The sequence below is a fragment of the Hemiscyllium ocellatum genome, chromosome 13 (genome assembly GCF_020745735.1).
Source record: "Hemiscyllium ocellatum isolate sHemOce1 chromosome 13, sHemOce1.pat.X.cur, whole genome shotgun sequence".
Lineage (NCBI taxonomy): Eukaryota > Metazoa > Chordata > Chondrichthyes > Orectolobiformes > Hemiscylliidae > Hemiscyllium > Hemiscyllium ocellatum.
In genome coordinates, this window is record NC_083413.1 from 40,871,187 (window position 1) to 40,893,456 (window position 22,270).

At 37.4% G+C, this 22,270-nt stretch overlaps 1 protein-coding gene across 1 annotated transcript in view; it reads left to right on the forward strand.

Annotated features, from left to right (window-relative positions):
* Nucleotides 1-21,794, forward strand: part of LOC132821326 (probable cation-transporting ATPase 13A4) — an 81,642-nt gene extending 59,848 nt beyond the window's left edge. The window contains exons 23-30 of the mRNA XM_060833909.1: nucleotides 1,812-1,921; nucleotides 4,440-4,536; nucleotides 6,068-6,140; nucleotides 8,809-8,983; nucleotides 14,807-15,012; nucleotides 17,169-17,257; nucleotides 18,150-18,230; nucleotides 21,504-21,794. Of these exons, the coding sequence (XP_060689892.1) occupies nucleotides 1,812-1,921; nucleotides 4,440-4,536; nucleotides 6,068-6,140; nucleotides 8,809-8,983; nucleotides 14,807-15,012; nucleotides 17,169-17,257; nucleotides 18,150-18,230; nucleotides 21,504-21,794 (1,122 nt within the window). The remainder of the gene's footprint in view (nucleotides 1-1,811; nucleotides 1,922-4,439; nucleotides 4,537-6,067; nucleotides 6,141-8,808; nucleotides 8,984-14,806; nucleotides 15,013-17,168; nucleotides 17,258-18,149; nucleotides 18,231-21,503) is intronic.
* Nucleotides 21,795-22,270: the final 476 nt, after the last annotated feature.

Here is a 22,270-nt window from a genome sequence, read left to right on the forward strand (position 1 = left end):
TCTTGATGCAATATTAATTACTAATCTTCAGAGAAACTATAGAGATTTGTTTTTGATGGTAAATTTCCATTCTTCTGTGAGAAAATGTGATAGAAAACTTGCTTTGTAGTAACAAAATTATATGTCAGCAATACTTGTGAATTGTAAATTAACGTAAATAAGTAGCATATTAGTTTGCAAACTCATACCATCACAGTGTGGCAGACTTATTTTTAAATCATTTGAGTTCCTAATCACAGCCATGGTATTCAGTTGTAGGGTTTTCTTAATTAACAAAGTCAGCAGATTAAGAATCTACTGAGACTTTATAACTGGCTTCTAATTTTATTGACATAAAGATACAATGGTTTTGCAGATATCTATGCCATAGGTTTGTGTCTGGGGACATAATGCAATTCTAGGAATTATTAGGTCCTAGCTCTTGAAGATTTGAGGGGATTAGATGTTCATCCACAACTTATTTTGCTCTTGTAAAGTCTCAAGTCTTGATGTTTTGTCTTGTTATTTCACCTTGATTTCATTAATGACATAATAATAAGACTTGTTTTTCTGTTTTCAGCTGTAACCTTTATCTTTTCCATTGTCTCATTTTGCAACTGCGAGTCTTGAATAAAATTTGTCCTTGAGAAAAATAACTAAGCAATGATTAGTTCGCAACATTTTCTTCTCCCGCTGCAACCTCGGCAGTTACTTGGATCTAGCATGTTCCCTTTTTTGACCAAGCTGACAATTTATTACACAAAATATTTTTCTCAGCTTATGTTTCTTGGTAGAGTATTGATCCCAAATGTATCCACCTGATATAGTATTTTGATTGCATTGGATATGCAGGGATTATTCTTCATTTCTTCATACATTTAATCAATTATCCTCTTTTAACAAATATTTGCCTTTTAAATTCAGGAGCTCAAGATAGATCTTTGCATCTCTGTCTTCCCAGATGAGTGTCACTCTGGAGTTTTTAGTCCTCCCCAAAACATTCAAAGCCGTTCAGTAATGTGGACAAGCAAACATAGGAAAAGTGGAATGAGAATCATTCCACAGCCATCATTAGTTTCTGGCACAAAATCTGTATTTTTCACCTTCCCTCCCAACTGCAGGGTAATTCATATCACAGTCAACAAAAGAAGAGAAAAACTATGACTCGCAGAGAAAAGACAATATACCATGAAAAAAATAAATATCAGTACGGCTACCAATGATGAACCTTCAGCCTTTAGTGGATTTCCTATTAATACATCTCTTACATGTGTTGGGGCTGACTTAATTTACACGATTTTATGCTTAGATATTTATAATTAAAAATACATATCATCAAGGAAAGTTGAGAAATGAAAATATCATGTGGCTTGATTAAGAAATTCCACATAATTTTGCCTGTTTATTAGTGAAAAATGAAAGATAGGAGCAGAAATCTGGGTTCATGAACCCATGGCCTTCATTGGTCCTGGCCTTTAAGGACCTACCTGTAACTGGCTCGATGACAGAATTCCCAGAACTGGGGATGAACATTGACCACTCCAGTTCCATCTGAAGTTCACCCGATGAGTTCAAATGAGGCTCAATATTGAAGTTCCATCAGATATCAAGCCAATAAGGACCAACACACAAAGAAAGAATTTTATTGACTTGCTGACCATTTTGATCATGAGTCCAAATTCTCAAGAATATATTTGCTGCTTAGTACAGAAATGATCTCAGTGGAAGTAATGTCTCTTGTTTATAAAAGCATAATTTCAAAAAGGCTTACCTTGTTACTGTTAAAAACAAAGCAATGCAGATATGCAAGAGTGAAATATTTTTATTTTTAGGCTTTAAAGATTGCTCATGCAGGGATCTCATTGTCTGAACAAGAAGCCTCAGTAGCTTCACCATTTACCTCAAAAATTCCAAGTATTGACTGCGTTCCACAACTTATCAAGTAAGTCCAGCAACATCAAAATCTATATAAGAATGTGAGAATTCATCATTTGAACAGTAATTTTATTGTATGATTCTTCTCAAAAAGTCTTACTTGGGCAGAGTTAACATTTAAGAATCAAGTTCATAGTGAACCAACATAATGGAAATTAATTAATGCAGGTCAGAATGTAAATGCTAGGATATAAAAAGCAATAGCTTTGAGTCAAAATATTTAACAGGACAATTGAACATTAATATAACTGTACAGAATTGTCAAAGCAAACATGGTTGGAATTTGGCTTTGCATTTCAATAGCATTTCTCAATAACTGAATGAATCAAAGGCATGTTTTATTTGTAGTATTTTTATAATGAGTTGTTCTGCATTTCAAATCACAATCACCCCATTTGGATCATTAAAAGCATGAGTGTGGGTGCCATTTCAGTCATATAAATCAATCAATCAGTCATTGGGCAAGTGCTATTCCCACTTAAGATACAGCAAATTTAACTTCCAAGTGTACTGGTTTTCATTATTATTACAAATTCAAATATTTTTATTGTCTTCATTGTTAATAACAAGTAGCAAGAACTATATTTTCACTAATGAGTACTGATTCCAAGCAATAAGATAATTAATTGATTCTGCATCCTGCCCAGATTTTGTAAAAAGTGAAATTCCCATTCGCTGTCCTTAAACATGGCTATAAAAGTCAGTGGGCATTTGCATATTGATTAATGGTAGTTACAGAATGAAAACTGAGGGACACTGGCTATAGGAACCTGAGATTGAGTGCAAATGGGGTGAGCAATCGTATGCATTCTTTAAAAATCAGATTGAAGAGTCCTTGCTGAGACATACAAATTTTGATTTAAATCTGATCGTAATGGGGGTGGGGGGCACTAGGCTGTATGTTCAATATCAGTGTGAGAGGGCATGTCAAAAGCAGGACCAGGCACATCAAATAATGAGGTGTCAACCTGGTAAAGCTACAAAATACAAATAGCATAAGCTACAAGTATTAGACAGAGCCAAGCGAATATATATACACAATGGATCAGATTGAAAATTAAATTAAAACACTCACTGGAGGAACAGGCTCCACAGATGTTTCCAAACTCAATAATGAAGGAGCCCAGCACATCAGTTCAAGAGAAAAGGCTGATTGAAGCAGTTGCGACAATATTCAGCCAGCAGTGTCAAGCAGATGATCCATTTCGGCCTCCTTCAGTGATCTTCCACATCATGGATGTCAGTTCACCTAATTCGAATCACTTTGGAGGCATTGGATACTGTAAAGTCTATGCTTGCAGATAACATTCTATCAATGATGTTCTATGCAAAATTTGCTGCACCCCTGTACAGTTAAAACTACTCAACAACGTGGAAAATTGCCCAGGTACATTCTGTACACAAAATGCAGGACAAATCCAACCTGGCTAATTACCACCACATCAACCTACTCTCAACCGTCAGTAGAGTGATATAAAATGTCAAAACTAGGGCTTTAAAGCAGCACCTGCTTAGCCATAATCTGCTCACTGATGCCCAGTTTGGGTTCCACCAGGACCACTCTGCCCTTGACCTCATCACAGCTTTGACTCAAATGTAGATAAAAGAGCTGAATTTTGGAGATAAGGGGAAAGTGACAGCCCTTGACATCAAGACAGCATTCAACCATGTGTGGAATCAAGGAGCTCTCAGAAAACTGGAGTTCGAAAGAAATCAGGGGAAAACTCGCCGGAGGTTGGAGTCTTATCTACATATAGGACGATGGTTGTGGTAGTTGGAGGTCATCCGTCTCAGCTCCAGGATATCTCTGAAGGAGTTCCTCAGGGTAATGTCCTAGACTCAACCATTTCCAACAGCTTCATCAAAGACCTTTCTCTCTCATCAGGTCAGAATTGGGATGTTCACAGTCAATTGCACAATGTTCAGCATCATTCACAACTTCTCAGGTACGGAAGCAGTCTGTGCTCAAATTCAACAAGATCTGGGCACAATCAGGTTTGGCTGACAAGTGGCATGGAACAGCCATGCCATACACATCCCAGGCAATGATAATTTCCAACAAATGAGAATCAACACTGAGTCCCACTATTAACACCCTAGGAGTTACCATTGATCAGAAACTGAACTGGACTAGCCATATAAATACAATGGTCACAATAGCAGGTCAAGGGCTAGGAAGCTTGGAGTGATAACTCTCATTAATTCAGCTAAGTTTTCAACCTAGGTTATTCAACTTCAGTCAATTAAGAATGTAGAGTTTATGTAGAATTCAACATTGTTTAAGTACCATCTGATCCACAATACAGTGAAAGCTACATGACATCCAGCTTACAACACAATGGATAAGCATTTTATATTATTCACTAATGTTATACAGAGAAGAAACACACAAACTGATTATCCTTGGTGAAGTGGATAAAATCAAGCTGGATAGGTTTAGGAATGAAAATTGTTAGGCACGTACTTTATCTTTTACTCACAACTTAGCAATAAATGTCTTTATAATGTTTTTTGTTCCCTAACAGGGAGGGAAGGGCTGCACTGGTGTCTTCATTTTGCATATTTAAGTATATGGCTCTCTACAGCATGATCCAGTATGTTGGGGTTTTGTGTCTGTACTGGGTATGAGTAATTTTTCAAAACTATTTTTCTTGAAAACGGATCTAAAGATTTTCATATTTTAATTCAAGTCAGTCAAATTATATAAATATGTATTATATTCATCTCATTCTGCTGATTCAAAAGACCTTGGTTAAAATTCAGAGCACTGGTTATAGGGTGTGCCAAATCCATTGAAATTTAAAATTCCTGAGTTAAGAAAAAACATTTATTTTTCTGAAACAACTGCAAAATACAGCAGATGCTGAAAACCTGAAATGAAATGTTGGAAAGACCGGCATGCACAACAAAACTGTGATAAAATTTCAGGTTGATCATCTTTAATCTGATTGTTCTAAATTCTGCTGTCAACCCCACTGTGAATTCAAACGTGTATTTATTTCCAAATAAAGAGTACACTTTAACCAAGGAAATTGAATCCACTTATTTAAAAGTCTTAATTACATCAATTTATAAACTTATGCTAAAATTTTAAAGTGTATTATTTCTAATCAGGAATCTCTTTATCAAAATGCATGCATTTCACAAAGCAAATCTCAAATTTACAAAAATCACATGTTTATTGTCTTCAATTTTATTTCTTTGAATTTTTGGAAATGTTATGGTTCCATTGAATGTTTTCTGTTTGTGTAATCTTACCCAATTTCCCAGTCTTTATGTATTAGTCCAGAGATTACATTTGAACAGGTTATTCAATCAAAACAAAGTTCAATGCTGTCCTTATTTAATAGATTATATATATTTTCTAGTTCAGGTGATTAACAGTTCATATATTGGCTGACTTCTTCCTCTCAAACAAGAATACTCAGGTCTGCAAGATTGACCACAACAGTTAAAATCTTTTAACTCAGCATGTTGCATTAGATGTCATAATCAGTGTGTCAGTATGCCTTGAACAGACATGCTGATGACACCATCACTGTATCGTAGCATGGTGACCTGATAATGTTGAGCATGACAATCTACTAGAAGCATGCTCTTCTGTTGTAACATCATAGCTCAATATTAGCCAGATATTTATGTACCTGAGGAAAGTAATGTTTATACATAATAATTAGTTGCAATAAATGTCTGTTGGATTGTTCAATACCACATTATCCACACTCAGTTTCTTCTGTAATGGAAGAAAACATCAGGTGAAAAATCACACCAATACCCCAAAAATTAAATAAAGAAACCTCCACTCTACAAAGTGCCACAAAATGATATATTTCCTCCTATTAGGCCCTCGGGGAGCTTAGATTGACCCTTTGTATTTTTACAATTTCAAATACTTTACAAAGCAGCATATATGAGCTTTTAATCAAGTTGAATCATTAGTTTGTCAATTGAAATGAAGGCTGTGATCTGCATGTTTAATGAGGTATAGAAATACATTTGATATTACTTTTACTTATGTAATGTGCAGCCTATTTGTTCTCCCAACATGATAACAACTTCGCAACTTTAGAGTTTGTAGTCACTATTCTAAGATTCCCTATTAAATAGAAGTTAAACATATTCAATGTATTAATATATATTTCTTTCAATTTAGCAAGCAAATACATTTGGAAATTATCAATTTTTATTCGAGGATCTAGCTATTGCAACAGTTATTGGTATCACAAGTAAGTATTCCAACAGATGAAGCAGCAATTTACCTGCACTTCATTCAATCTAATCTACTATATTTGCTGCTCACAATGTGATGTCCTCTATATTAGGGAGATGAAACACAGTCTAGGTGATTGCTTTGCCACACATTTACCGAATCTTTTCAAACATTTTGCCAAACATTTTGAACAAAAATGCTCCATAATGGTCTTTGTTAATAGCATCTTCAATGTATATTTTAGATCATAAAACATAGGAACAGAAGTAGGTCAATCAGCCTATTGAGTCTGGTCTGCCATTCAATGAGATCATGGCTGATTCTCAACTTTACTTTCCTGCCTTTTTCCCATATCCCTTGATTCCCTTTCTGAGTAACTTGTCCGAATCATTAATTGCACAAAAAGTGAAAGTTCTACTCCATCTTATCAGCTTCTAAATTCTGTAGAAAATCTGTGTATAAATTAAAGAAACTGTTGGCACTTTTCTGCATACCCAAAGACAGAGGGAAAAAAATTGAATTCAAATTATTAAGGAAAATAACTTTAAGTAGTTTTGTCAGAAAATATTATTGTCTGCTTTGGTATGTATGAATTTTGGTGATAATATAGCATATTGATGTAAAGATTTCGAAGGAATTTATTAAGTATCTAAAAAGTACTTTGTTTTAGTCAGTTTTTGGACCCAAAACATTCTGTTTGGTTGTGATGGTGGAATCGTAAGGACCTGAATTCTCCCAGTGATGATCAGTCTTACGAGAAAAATAATGGTGCAATTCATGAAAAAGTACTGTTGGCCCTGTCATCTCCATGGTTTGCTCCTTTTATTCCTGGGAACTCACTACTCTCCCTGGAGTGAAAGGAGGAAAGGTGCATCTCTCAGCCAACCGACATAGAAAATTGATGAGCACTTCACCTGCCCCATTGATTTCCAACACTCACCTGGTTCCACATTCAAGAAAGCCTATAAATGAATAAGCAGACTACATAAGTGAAATATTAATAAGCCTTTTTTACTGTGCAAATTGCATCTTATGATTTTAACAGTGCGTTCATTGTTAAATCAACTATAGTTTTAAATTACTAATTTAAAATTTCTAAATTTGCATACATTGTTAACTGTGACATGACATTATGTATTATATGTAGATCTATTACAGCCTAATCTCAAACAATACATTTTTAAGACAACTCTATTCCTCCCATTAAATGGTGCTAACAGAATTGAGATCCAAATATGATGTATGAAGTATTTTAACAAATACTTACTGTTATGAGATGAAAAGTACCAAAGCCTCATCTTTCAGAGCAGAGTACACAGATGAATGAGTAGTGATAGAGAATGTAGCAGTTGTTAGTTCTTATTTTCCAACTCTTGGAAGAGAATGTGAAGTTGTAAAATCACAGTTAAATGATGTGTAATGCTGCACCAATGGGCTTAAATACCTCTTATACACATTAAGAATGATTTACATTTTATTACCAACTACAAACCTTACCATGATGAGTGAGGAAGTCAATGGATGGAAATTTCCCCTGCATGGAGGTAGCAAAAGAAGTGATGAAAAGGTAAAAGGTTTCCCTTGGAAAGAAACTCATTCCCTCTCGTTAGCTTTCCAATTAAATTCTACACAATAAGGTTTGTGATACATTTCTCAACTCTCCTGCAATTAAAGTCCATAGTGATCAATTACGGCATTTTAGAGTCTCATCTCACCATCTCCTCCATCACCTTCCTCCCTAGCAGATTAAAGAGGTGGCGGCAAGTTTCCGACCTGGGAAACCAGTGTGTCCTGCTTGCTGAGTTGTGAGGGGCACCAAATGCGCCCAGAATGGGGCAATCAGAGGCACAAATGGTAGGCCAGGATTGTTCTCAAAAAGTCAAACACTGCCCATGCCACTACTCCCCCAACCCCTCTCTACCCATGAGTCCCACCTTGTGCCAAGAAACCAAAAGTCTCTTCTCTTCTTGCCACTTACCTGAAAGGAATAGCAGATTTTAGTACCTTAAAGCTGCCAGTCTTGACTGGCCAGCAGCATTTAGTGTTATAGATCTCCAGTGTTGTCAACTCTCAGCGAGCTGATTGGTGGCTTATCAGGTTAGTCATTGCCCAACTGGGGCAGCAGGTATCCAACTACCTGACACACTTATCCCCATATTGAAAGACAAAGGGGAAAATCTCCACCAACTGCATTGATGTGAGATCCCATTAGATGCCAACCGAGAATTCAAAACCAATACTTTGGGTTTCACTCACCAGGAATGGCTGCATTAGAGTTTGAATCTTACCTTTCAAATTCAGAGATAGGAATGCTACCATGAAGCCAATAGCTTGCTCCAATTTTGAAGTGACAGAGGAATATGTTCTAACTCGATAAATTCTCAAGAACTCAAATTTGACTTGCTTGCGTCATGAGTCAAAAATGTGCATTCTTTGTTCTTCTGTTTTAAAACTATTGAGACCTGTTGAATAACTTGCAGTCATTTCACTCAATCTCAGATATAATAGAAAACCTGTTCAGCCAATTAGAGGTTTTTAATGTTGTTGTGTTGATTGTATATAATTCTTTATTAAAGACTATTATTAGTAATATTTAAAGGAGGTCAATGTGTCTTTCAGCAGGTCCCACATATTGGTGTAAATGAACTGCTAGGAGCTAATTCAAAACTTTGTTTGTATTTCAGTGAGCTTTAATCATGCCTATCCACAGTTGGATCCAAATCAACCCCCTGGGCAGCTTATCTCTCCACCTTTGCTGCTGTCGGTTATTCTTAATGTTATTCTAAGCCTGGTTTTACACGTGTTTGGATTCATAATGGTTCAGCAACAATCTTGGTACACACCCAGAGATATATACAGGTACAGAGCTTTAGAATGCATTACAAAGTATTTACAACAAATTTTAGATAAAATAGGAACAAAGTAACTCAATAGAAGTCTTCTTCCACCTTTTTTTCATATAACCCCCAACATCTTTCTATTTCTTTCTTCATCTGATTCTTATTCAGCTTTCCCTTTACAGACACTGATATTATTTTCCACGAGAATTCCTTCCGAGTTGCACATTCTAAACATCATCTGAGTAAAGACATTACTTTTGAATTTCCCATTTCTTGATGTTTATCTAATTTTGATGGATTGGTTCTGGTCTCACCTGCATGGAAACATCATTTTCTATCTGTCCATCTGTTTTATCTTTCATTATATTTACGACTTTTATTCAGTCACCTCTTTCCTTTTCTGGAGATAAAGCCACAGATTCTTTTAATCTTTCCTGATAAAAGTAACCTCCCAATTGTGGTGCCATTCTGGAAAACCTTCTTTGTGTCTTCTCCAATGCCTGTAATTTTTTGAATAAGCAAACAAGAACTCTTCATATCATTCCTGGTTTGGTTTAACCTTCGGTTTAAAAATGAATAACTGCAACAACCTGGATGATCAATAATCACACTAAATGTTAATTTTGTTAAAAACTCTCACCATTCTAAATTTTATATTAGATTAACAGCCTTTCCAATGTTTTCACTACTTCAAGAGCCATGAGTATTTGTGATATTTTTACTTTTAATGAAAATAAATTATGATGCAATCCATTGTGAGAGTTATTGCATTTTGGTGTTGCATTTTGTGAAAGCAAATCTTAGCAGGACTCATGCACTTAATGGTAAGGTCCTAGGGAGGGTTGCTGAACAAAGAGACCTTGGAGTGCAGGTTCTGGAGTACAGGAGTCGGGAGGTCATGTTGTAGCTGTACAGGGCATTGGTTAGGCCACTTCAGGAATATTACATGCAATTCTGGTTCCCTTCCTATCAGAAGGATGTTATGAAACTTGACAGGGTTCAGAAAAGATTTACAAGGATGTTGCCAGGGTTGAAGGATTTGAGCTATTGGGAGAGGTTGAATAGGCTGGGCCTGTTTTCCCTGAAGTGTTGGAGGCTGAGGGGTGACCTTATTGAAGTTTATGAAATCATGAAGGACATGGATAGGATAAGTAGATAAAGTCTTTTCCCTGGGGTTGGGGGATTCCAGAACTAGAGGTTATAGCTTTAGAGTGAGATGGGAAAGATATAAAAAAGAGACCTAAGGGGCACCTTTTTCACGCCGAGAGTGGTGCTGGTATGGAATGAGCTGCCAGAGGAAGTGGCAGAAGCTAGTACAATTGCAACATTTAAAAGACACCTGGATGGGTATATGAATAGGAAGGGTTTGGAGGGATATGGGCCGGGTGCTGGGAGGTGGGACTAGATTAGGTTGGGATATCTGGTCAGCATGGACAAGTTGGACCGAAAGGTTTGTTTTCATGCTGTATGTCTCTATGACTCTATTTTGGCACAAAGTTAAGTTTAAAATATTGCTCCAGAACTATTATAAAACATTGAATAATCACTCGATCACCTGCTTAATCAGGTGACAGGATAACTTCTCAAAAAAGAAATTATCAGCAAAAGAAGAAAAAATGCATTCTTTAATCAATTATTAATGAAGGAAACTGATTTTATTGGTTCATGATTCTTATTGATATCTTCAACTTTTTAAATCTAAAGTTTTGATTCAGACTGGAATTTTTCATCTTCTCTTTCTGTTCATAACAGTGTGTTAAATTCTGTAATTGAATAAATCTGGATAACTATAATTAGAAACTAAACTAAAGTAAAGAATAAGCAATGCATTCTAAACTTCACTTAGGTTTTGTTTGTTCCATTAAAAACAATCAAGCAGTATGTAAAAGCAACTGTAGGTTAATTTGAACCCGTATCGTGCTGCTCATCAAATTCATATATTCTATATTTCTCAACTTATTTTTGCACACCTTCTGCAAACATTCTTTTTATTCTGGTCTTAAATAATTTTTGAATGCTTGTTCACTAGTATTCCATTTAGAGGAATGTATGAGCATGGTTCATCTTTGTGTTTGTTAATGTATACAGGGTAGGAAAGACTATCAGCTGATTTCATGGCCATCAGTCAGCCATCCTGATTCCCCTCCTAAAAAGGGCAAGAAAACTGAATTGTCAACAAATCATGATTTTTTTGGTTTAAAAAAATCTATTCTATCCCTACGTGTTAAGAAATTTCCAGAAGCTTCCAGGATCACACATTATTTTACCGAACAATTGGCAGTAATTAAGTAGTAATAATCAAGCCCTATTAAGCAGTAATAATCAAGATATCAAGTCTAGCTGTAGCTCAGAACTCTCAGGCCAAGAATCATCATGCTAACCTTATTTCATCTTCTCCAGTATTATATTGTTCTTTCTAAATTTGAAGGATAGGAAATAAATAAGGTCATACCAAAGTCTTATATAAGGAGAAAATGAGGACTGTAGATGTTGGAGATCAGAGTTGACAGCACAGCAGGCCAGGCAGCATCCGAGGTGCAGGAGAATTGATGTTTTGGGCATAAGCCTTTCATCATAAATGAGACTTGTGGGCTGGGGAGCTGAGAAATAAATGGGAGTGGCGATGGGGCTGGGGGGAAGGTACCTAATAATGGGATAGGTGGATGAAGTTGGGGGAGAAGGTGATAGGTTGGAGAGGAGGGTGGAGCAGATAGATGGGAAAGGTGGTTGACAGGTCAGGAGTGGGGGTGCCGAGTTGGAGGCTTGGGACTGGGATAATGTGCGGGGAGAGGAAATGAGGAAACTGGTGAAATCCATATTGATCCTGTGTGGTTGCAGGGTCCCAATGTGGAATATGAGGCGTTCTTTCTCCAAGTGTCAGGTGTTAAGGGTTTGACAATGGAGGAGTCCCAGGACCTGCATATCTTTAGTGGAGTGGGAGGAGGAGTTGAAGTGTTGAGCTGCAGGGTGGTGGCGTTGGTTGGTGCTTGTCTCCCAGAGATGTTCTCTGAAACTATCTGCAAGTTGACATTCTGTCTCTCCAATGAGAGGAGACCACATCAAGTGCAACAGATACTGTGAATAACATTGGTGGAGGTACAGGTAAATTTCTGTTGGATGTGAAAGAATCTTTTGGGGCCTTGGACGGAGGTGAGAGGAGAGGTGTGGGCACAGGGTTTGTACATCTTACGGTGACAGGGGAAGGTGCTGGGAGTCGGGTGTGGACTGGACGGGGGCGTGAACCTGACGAGGGAGTTGCAGAGGGAATGGTCTCTCCGGAGTGTTGATAGAATGGGGAGGGAAATCGATCTCTGGTGGTGGGGTCTGTTTGTAAGTGGCAGAAATGGCAGCCGGTGATGCGATGTATACAGAGGTTGGTAGGGTGGAAGGTGAGGACCAGGGGTTCTGTCCTTGCTGTGTTGGGAAGGAGGGGTTCAAGGGAGCAGATGTGGGAAGTGGAGGAAATATGCTGGAGGGCATTGTCAACCATGCAGAAAGGGAAATTGTGATCTTGGAAGAAGGAAGTCATATGGGATTTTCTCAGGTGGAATTGGTCATCCTGGGAACAGATATGGCAGAGGCAGAGGAATTGGGAATAAGGGATGGCATTTTTACAGGAGGTAGTGTGGAAGGATGTGTAGTATAGGTAGCTGTGGGAGTTGATGGACTTGTAGTAGATATCTATGGTTAGTTGGTCATTGGAGATGGAGATGGAGAGGTACAGGAAGAGGAGGGAAGTGTCTGAGATTGTCCAGGTGAATTTGAGGTCAAGGTGAAAGGTGTTAGTGTAGTCATCGATGTAGCGGATGAACTAGTGTCGCTGTGGAAGATATACTGTTCCACGTACCCAACAAAGAAGCAGACATAGCTGGGCCTATGGGGTGCCCATGGCTACCTCCTTGGTTTAGAGTAAGTGTGAGGATTGGAAGGAGATGTTGTTAAGGGTGAGGACCAGTTCAGCCAGGTGGATGAGGCTGTCAGTGAAAGGGTACAGCTTGGGACGACGTGAGGGGAAGAAATGCAGAGCTTGGGGACCTTTGACTTAACGATGGATGCATACAGAGACTGGATGTCCATGTTGAAGACGAGGCGTTAGGGCTGGGGAAATGAAAGTCTTGGAGAAGGTGAAGGGTGTTGGTGGTATCCCAAAAATAAGTGGAGATTTCCTGGACTAAGGGAGACAGGACTGTATCAAAGTATGCAGAGATACGTTGAGTGGGACACAAGCACTCAAGGCTGAGACAATGGGTCAACCGGGGATGTCAGGTTTGTGATTTGTGCGAGGTTCATGACAATAAAATTGGAGGCTGTGCATGGGAGATCCCCAGATGTGGTGAGGTTGAGATCGTGGTCGAGGGGGCAGTAGGAGGGGGTGTCTGTGAGTTGGTGCCTGGCTTCAGCATTGTAGAGGTCAGTGCACCAAACTACCACTGTACCCTTCTTGTCTGCGGGTTTGATAGTGAGGTTGGGATTACAGCGAAGGGAATGGAAGCCTTCACATTGCAAGGTCAGGTGGTTGGAGTGGGGGAGGGAGGTGGACAGGTTGAGGCAGTCAATGTCAGAGTGGCAGTTAAGAGGTTAAGAGATTGATGGTGGGTAACATGCCAGTACTGGATGTCTAGGTAGATGGGGTGTGTTGGAAGTGAGAGAAAGGTTCCCACAAGCCACTAGTTCAAAATGTAATATAATTTTTAAAATATATATAAACATATATATACATTACATCACACCTTGTAATCATGGTTCTTGAGATTTGTTGTATCTTGGTCAGACAATATAGCCCTATTGGCGATAATGGCTTCTTCACACTGAGATCGATGTTTGAAGAAATGGATAGTGGTCACTTCCAAAACATTCTCCCTTGCATTCATCTGTAATTAACAACAATTCATGCAAATCATGGTGCATTCTATGCCTTAATTTAAATATCTAGATATATAATTTCTCACATTTCAACATCGAAGCAGATTTGCTCCACAAAGTGTATCCACTCCCCCGGACTATTCATCTCAACTTTCAATCTATTTTCTGTTTCTAGTGACTGCCACATATTTTGGTGTCATCAGGAAATGTGGTTATTGTGCTGCCTCCAAACTCTTTCCTATTAGAACATTATGAAAAAACTAAGAATATTTGAACATTTCATTGATTAATTAATTGCATTATAACTCATCAAAATCTCCATTTCATCATCCTTTTCTAAAAATAACTTATTTATTTCATTTTCTGCACTATTGGTTTTGCACAATGCATCAGGTGACACTATTAAATCCTTGAGGAAATGCAAGAGCTGATATCCACTCATATAATTTCCACTCCCATCAGTTCTTCAAAACATTGCATTAGGATGGTAAAATGTTTCTTTGCTTTCTCAAGCTTTGTGGATATCATTTATATTATAGATCTGCTAATTATTTGTTTACACCATCTGTAATGATGCTTTCTGTTAAATTCCCCAACATGGAGATTAAACTAATTGTGGCTAATTTTAACTGTATTCTGTGCAAAACATTAGTAATTAAGAAACAACGGCCTACAATTTTATCTTCCCAGGATTTGAGTTAAATGCATTTTTCAATAATGAAACCAATTGTTCTTAGACACTAACAATATCTTACTGCACTATTGGTAATCTATTGTAAACCATCATACAAAAAAAATTATTTTGTATGCCAAAATGAATTAAGTCAGGCCATTTTGCTTTCTCTATCTACATTAATGCTTGTAGGAGCATTAAAAAGGGAGAGGGGAACTTTATACAAAGCATATTTTTCATAAAATGTCAGTCAATAATACAATGAATTTATAATTGTTTAAATTGTTTAATAATTTCTTGTTGTAGAGCTTGCAATCCCACAAATCTAACCAGTGACGGCAAAACCACATCTAACAAGACATCAGACACTATTGCCATCGCTCTGAAAAATGAAGACAGCTACAAAAGTTATGAGAATACCACTGTGTACCTTTTGTCTCTTTTCAACTGTATATCTACAGCGATTGTATTCAGTAAAGGAAAGCCCTATCGCAAACCAATCTATACTAACTGTAAGGAAATTTGTTATTTCAGTTGGCATCAATTAAATTATATTTTACTATGATACTCAGCTAATTATAGATGCATGAAGTTAATAAATGATTTTTCCTTAGAAATTAATATTAGCATGTGGATCTTCAATAGAAATCCCTATCACTGTAGTTTATGTGCTAATTTATTTTATTTTGATTCTCATCTAAACACTAAGTACCACTAAAGGTTATATTGTTTCAACTAGGCAACACAAGGTTGCACATTTTCAGGTTTGATATCAACTCTGCTTGGTGAGCCAATCACATCTGGGAAAATAATAAGACATTGTAATTGACTGTTGTACTGTTTGGCTAGGGAGAATAAAATGTTTGAATATTTCTGTCACTCAATACTATTCAGCAACCTCTGCTAGAAAAGTGTATATAGTGACAGGATTAGAATTGGCTTCAGCATTCTCTTGGTTATGCAATCTTCTGGCATGCAAGGACGGATTTTCTAATCAGGCTTATTTAAATAGAAGGATAACTGGAACTAATATCCACTGCTTTTAGGGGCAATGGTCAGCAATCCTTTCTCATTTTGTTGCACTCTTGTCCTGGCATACTTGTCCTCCAGGGAGTTGAAGCAAGCATTTTGCTTGCTCTCCACTTGTTCAACAAAACCTTCCCTTTGCCAACCACAATAAATTAGCCGTACTTAGCACTCTCAGCTTCTAGCTCTATTTCTTATGTCAGTAAACCAAGTGTTAAACAGTGGTTTTGCTTGCAATATTTCTTCTAAAAGAAACCTTTGAACAAGATGTTGACATTATCCCTATTTGAGGTCTCTAACTAGCTGTATATGTAAGTTTGCTCACCATCTATTGTAAAAGAAAACAAGGCTGTCAAAATTTTCTGAAGTTCCAGCATATTTCTTACCTGCCTTAGAACTGTCAGCAAATTTGGCTGGAATAGGTGCCTTAAAGAAGCCGGTGTCTATGAAGTGACATGGTGACTTTGTAGTTAGTACTGTTACTACACAGTGCCAGGAACGCAGGTTCAATTCCAGTCTCAGGGGACTGTCTGTGTGAAGTCTGCACATTATCCCCATGTATGCAAGGGGTTCCACTGGGTGTTCCAGTTCTCTCCCACAGTTCAAAGATGTGCAGGTTAGGTGAATTGGCTGTGCTAAATTGCCCATAGTGTCCAGGGATATGCAGGTTAGGTGGATTAGCTATGCAGGCTTACGGGGATAGGTAGGGAGGTGAGTCTGAGTGGAATGCTCTTTGGAGAGTCGGTGTGAACTTGTTGGTCCAAATGGCCTGTTTCCACACTGTAGGAATTCTATGGAATTCTATAATGAGAAAAGGTAATACTTTGTGAAAATGTGGTTAAATCAAGAAGAACAAAATATATCAAGTACAAATATGTTTGTAATTTTTGAAATTGATAATTTGTAAGTCAAAATCAGCATTAGTTCACTCACTTTGTTTTGTTTATGTGATTGAGAGATTTACTGTGGTTCAGCTTAATCTAATATTTCACAAACTCAAAGAGCACAGATCTGGTGGTTTATAAAGGCATGAAATACTGATTAAGTGGTTTGATTTTAAAAAAAAAACCCACGAGATTTCAAAACTCTTCAGTTCTGCTTATATTGAACTAGAAATGGGAACCGTTCCTATCTTCACCGATGCTACTAGATCTGCTGTGTTTTCTCTTGCACTTCCAGTTTTTTTTAAATTTCAGATCACCAGCATCTGCAGTATTTTGATTAAGTGGTTTATGTTGTTGATAGAATCCTAAAAACGCTACTCAGTTGCCGACACATTTGAATCATTTTCTTCATAAGGATTCATAAAAAAATAAGTATTGGTCATTTCCCAACTTCAATGAAGAATTGAAAGGGCATATTATGCAGTCTCCTGAAGAATGCTGTTCTCAGAGGATGGCCCATGGTTGCACAGCCTTTGGTTTTCAGTGTGCTCATGATTTTCTATGATGGATCTTGACAAAGGCTATCCTCCACTGAGAGTATTGAATTGATCCTAAAAGGGAGGTAGCTCACTTACCAGCTGGAGCTGGTAAGATCAGATAATGTTAGAATCAGAAATCTGGTTAATCTATTTCTAAACAAGAGAAGCTTATTAATTTGTTAGCGTCTTCATTCCTTGACAATACTTTTCTCATTGCAGATATTTTTATGATTGTCCTTTTGGCTCAGTTCGGAACATGTCTGTATTTCCTTTTTGGCAAACATGAAACTTTATACAATGCTCTAGATGTAAGTATGTAAAATCAACACATGTGAAATTTTACCTCAGCAGGAATGGAAAATAGATGGTTGCAGATTCGCCATTTGCTTTGCACCTCCAGGAACACTGTATTTTACCACTGTGTGTAAAATATTTCCTAGTATTTTCATGCATTATATTCTTCTGTAATATAGAGAAATTTGTTCAGAATTGATTTTAAAATATAAAAATAATTATTTGCAACATGGGAAAATAACTACATTATTTTCTGGTCCTGTCACAATATAGTTGTCTTTGAAGTACTTTGTTCATGATGCACTGAGAATGTGGATTGTTGGACCCCCATAAAACATGAGTAGGCCACTTAGTCTCTCAAGTCTTTCCCATCATTCAACAATTGATGGCTGACATGCAACTGAAATCCTTATATTTGCTTTTGCCACATAACCCTTTAAAACTTTTATTAACAAAAAGTAGACTTAGATCTAAATGAACAATTGATCCAGTATTAATTGTATATCCAAAACTTTGATCACCCTTTATGTGTTGAAAATATGTTGGAAAGTCTTTCAAGTTTCATCCTTGAAACATTTTGTGCTAAGTTTAATGCAATGTTCCCTGATCTGAAGGTCCCCATATAGCTGAAGTAATTTATTTCCATCCATCCTATATGTTCCCCTTAAGAGCTTGGAAACTTTGATCAATTAAAACTTTAACAACCTGACTTCTAGGCAATACAACAAATGTAATAAAAATCATAGCATTTGACAAACAATTTCCACAAATATGCTCAAACTCAGATAGTTAGATGCAGAAAATAAAGCTGACTCCATCAATACGTTTATGATAAATTAATGGAATAAAGAGCCAATTAATGTTTTGTTTTATCATTGTAATGTTATATCACTTTTCTTTTCTCAGCTTGTTTGCACCCCGAGAAGCTGGAGAGTTTACCTTCTAGTTATGGTTCTTGTTCATTTTGCTGTCATAATGGCCATTGAGGTAAATAGGGAAACTCTATTGCTTTTGTTTACTTATGCTAGACATATGTATTCATGATACTTATGAAACGTCCATAATGTTATTGGAAGTTTATAGCATAGACCATTCTGTCCGACAGATTCGTGTCAGCACTCATGCCTTGAATCACCTATCACCCACTTATTCGAATCTTATCAATATATCCTTGTCTTCCTTTTCACTCCCTGTGCTTTACACATTAAGCAATCCCTTGGGATTCAGGATGACTTGCTCCCACTGTAATTCAATGCTTCCTGAGGAAGCTCATAAATTTAAGATACGATCTGCAGGTGGTGCTGGAAGTGTTGAGTACATGAGTTACCTTAACCTTACCTCTTTGTGTTTCCGGCAAAGTCTCATGATGCCTGCCAGAATGACCTTGTTCATTTGGTTATGGATCAAGATACTCCTGGTCTATATGAATGATTGAACTCTTCAGGAATGTTTGAGGACATTCCTAAAGCATTCCGCTTTCCTCCAGGAATTGTCCTGTCATGAACATGTTTCAAGTTGAGCAGTTCCTTTTGAACTTTGATATCAGACATGTATATACCATATCATGACCAGCAAAGCTTACTTGGAGTCACCAGCACCTTGATGCTGGGTATGTTGGCTTGGGAGGGGACATTGCTGTTTGAGCGACTTTCTTAACACTGTACTTGGAGAATCCTCCAAATGCTAGTGTCTGCAATGCAAGTCTCTGAAACAGATAAACACTTTAAATGCAACATTGCTACAATTACTGCTTGTGTTGGTATGCGTTCCCTGTAGTTTTCATGCAGGCCTTCAAGTTCCAATGCACAGCAGAGACTTCTGAAGTCAATGCAATGATCAGTATTCCAATCATCATGCATGGAACATTGGAGCAGCTGCATGCTTGTTCAGCTAAGAGTGAACATTGGTTGTGGTGGTGGTCTCCATGTGCTTCATACACTTTGGGCAAAGAGATTTTTCCTAATTTCCATAATGGATGTATTACAAATAATTCAATAAACATGGATTTATTTGGTGATTTCCATATCCTTATGGCAACTAGCCTTGGTGTCTAATAGTGTAAATGTGATCAGGATGTGAAAGACTTTTTTTTTAAATCACTCCCTATGCTTTGTCTTTACCAGCAAAACAAATTGCATTCTGTTTAGGCTTTTGTGAAATGTGTTCTTTCAAATCTACTTCTTCCTTTCAGTACCAAGCTCCACTGAAATCAAAACCCACTTACTCCAAGACTATTTTTTTTTCCCTTGCGCTATCCAGAGGTGCTTTCATGCACACCTCAACAGTTATTTTTCCTCCCACCACTCACCCATGTTTTTAATTAATACCCAATTTAATTGCAGAGCCTGCTAAGTGCAGTCTACTCTAAGACTAGATATTTTCCGAATCAAGTAATTCAGAGATGTTATTAAAAACCTCCTGGAGCAGGTGTGTTGGTTCAGGGATAGGGACACTACCACTGAGCCACAAGAGGGCCCCCTACTTTTACAGCAGCTGGTTGTTTCAGATGTGCATCAGTGAAAGTGGTAGCAATGCATCATTTCTCTAACAACTGAGTGCACAGGAGGCTGTCTCAAAGCAGATTGTTTGCACCAGCTACAGCACAACTTTAGCTTAATGGAAAATCATATGTTAAAACCTTTATAATGTTATAAGAAACCATTTGCTGTAATTAAAATTTGCAAACTGATAAGAGGGTTGCACGTGAATCAAGAATTTATGTGCAGGGCTACTTATGCGTATGCTAAATTATTTGTGTTAACTGTTCATAGAATAAGAAAATTCTTATAACATTGCATTTAAATTGCAGGACCTGAAACAGTCCTATGCTGACTCCACGAATTTTTCCATTATAAATTCCAAAAGTGACTTTTGTTTTGTAAACTGCATGTATAAAACTTGTCAATCTGCAATTGGTCCCTGCCCCAGTTGAGATGCTCGAGTGTCACCAATAGCCACACACTGTAGTTACAGCATGGCAGGTGTTATATATGTTTCCATTGTAATTGTGAATATATAAATTTGAAAGAGGTCCTAAGGACAGAATGGATGACTTTAAAGTTGGACCTGGTTCAAATTGTTACATTGTCACAAACTGCTAAGTCTCAGGGCCACAGGCTTCTGTGTGCAATGGCACTGGACATTAAATAAGACTATAAAACATAGAAGCAAAAATAGGCCATGCAGCCTTTGACTGTTCACCTCCATTCAGTAGGTTCATGGCTGATCCGATATTCATCAACTCCACTTTCCTGCCTTCTCCTTATTACTCGATCTATCTCAGCCTTGACTATCATTAATAACATGATGTTGGAACCCTCTGTGATAAAGAATTCCACAGATTCCCTGCCTTCCGTGAAAAGAATTCCTCCTCATCTCTGTTTGAGAAAGGTGACCCCTTACTCTCGAAATTATACCCTCTGGTCCTCGACTCTCCCACAAGAGGAAACAATCTTTCAGTATTTACCATTTCAAATCCCTCAGACTCCTATATTTTAATAAAGTCACCTCTCATTCTTCTAAATTTCAATGAGTACAAGCCCAACCTACTCAACCTCTTGTCACAAGAAAATTCCTCCGTGCTCTATATCAATCAAGTGAACCTTCTCTGGACTGCCTCCAAAGCCAATATATCTTTCCTTGGATAAGAGGACCAAAACTGTTCACAGTATTGTGGGTGTGATCTAAATAGTACTTTGTTTAGTTTTAGCAAGATCTCCCTAATTTTATTGAGAGTGTGGTGCTGGAAAATCACAGCAGGTCAGGCAGCATCCAAGGAGCAGGAGAATCGATATTTCGGGCAAAAACCCTTCATCAGGAATGAGGCTTGTGAGCCGGGGATCTGAGAGATAAAGGGGATGGGGTGAGGTTGAGAGAAAGGTAGTTGAGAATGCAATAGGTAGATGAAGGTAAGGGCGGAGGTGAAAGGTCAAAAAGGAGGGTGGAGCAGATAGATGGGAAAGGTGATGGACAGATCAAGAGGGTGGTGCCAAGCTTTTGTCCACTTACTTGACCTGTCAATATCGCTCTGCAGATTCTTTATGTCATCTTCACCACGTCCCTCCCATTATTTTTTGTGTCATCCACAAACATGGTGATCACAAATTCACTTTTTACTTAGGAGATTGTGACATTTTATTTAGATTACAATTGCTGTACATTTTATCAGAAGGATGTGTCACTTAATTCAAAAGAATTTAAACCTGTAGGTTAAATGAAGAAAAAGTAATTAATAAAATAATGTTGATGTTATTTTAATAGGAAATTCTAATAGAAAATAGATGCCTCAAGGTGTTCCTAACAAAGTGTTGCAAAGTAAAATCTACACAATGTTACAAGAAGATGCAAAGAATAATAACGAAAGAACCAAACTGGCCTCCTGAAGATGATACAGATTATACAACATCTTGTACCATGGATGAAGTGGCTCTGGAAGCATATTCTAACATGAACTATGAACATGACAAAGACTCTAAAACAGCCTCAAATGGGTTTGCAAATACTACTTCAAAGCAAATTGAGGAGGGAAGCTCTAAAAAAGATAACATTTAAAATGGTTATTGACACCACTGCAGAAACTTGTAGTTCAAAACGGTAATACCATTCCACCACAAAACACTTCCAACTGGCTAATGGTTTTTGGTAAACATTTTTAATAATGAAGTACAATAATCAGTATGGGATTAATGTAAATGATTTTCAAAGCAATTAACCTAATTTACATATATACAATCGGAAAATCACCTAAGAACTTCGGACATTGCTCATTTACCCTATGATACGGTACTCTTTGTTTACTGCTATTACTCTTATGTCATTATTAGAGTGAAAATGCACCTTCCATTTTATTTACAAACTAGGCAATAAAAAGTACCAGTATGCCTGAGCTTTTTGAAAGAATTATTATGTGCTTACAGCTCTCTATTGCTTTTCCGAAACAAGGTTTAAATCTGTCTGGAAGCTGAAGGAACTTTTGCAGATTGGATGGGAGGGCTGAATAAGTCAAGTTTTACTCCCTTCTGCAAACT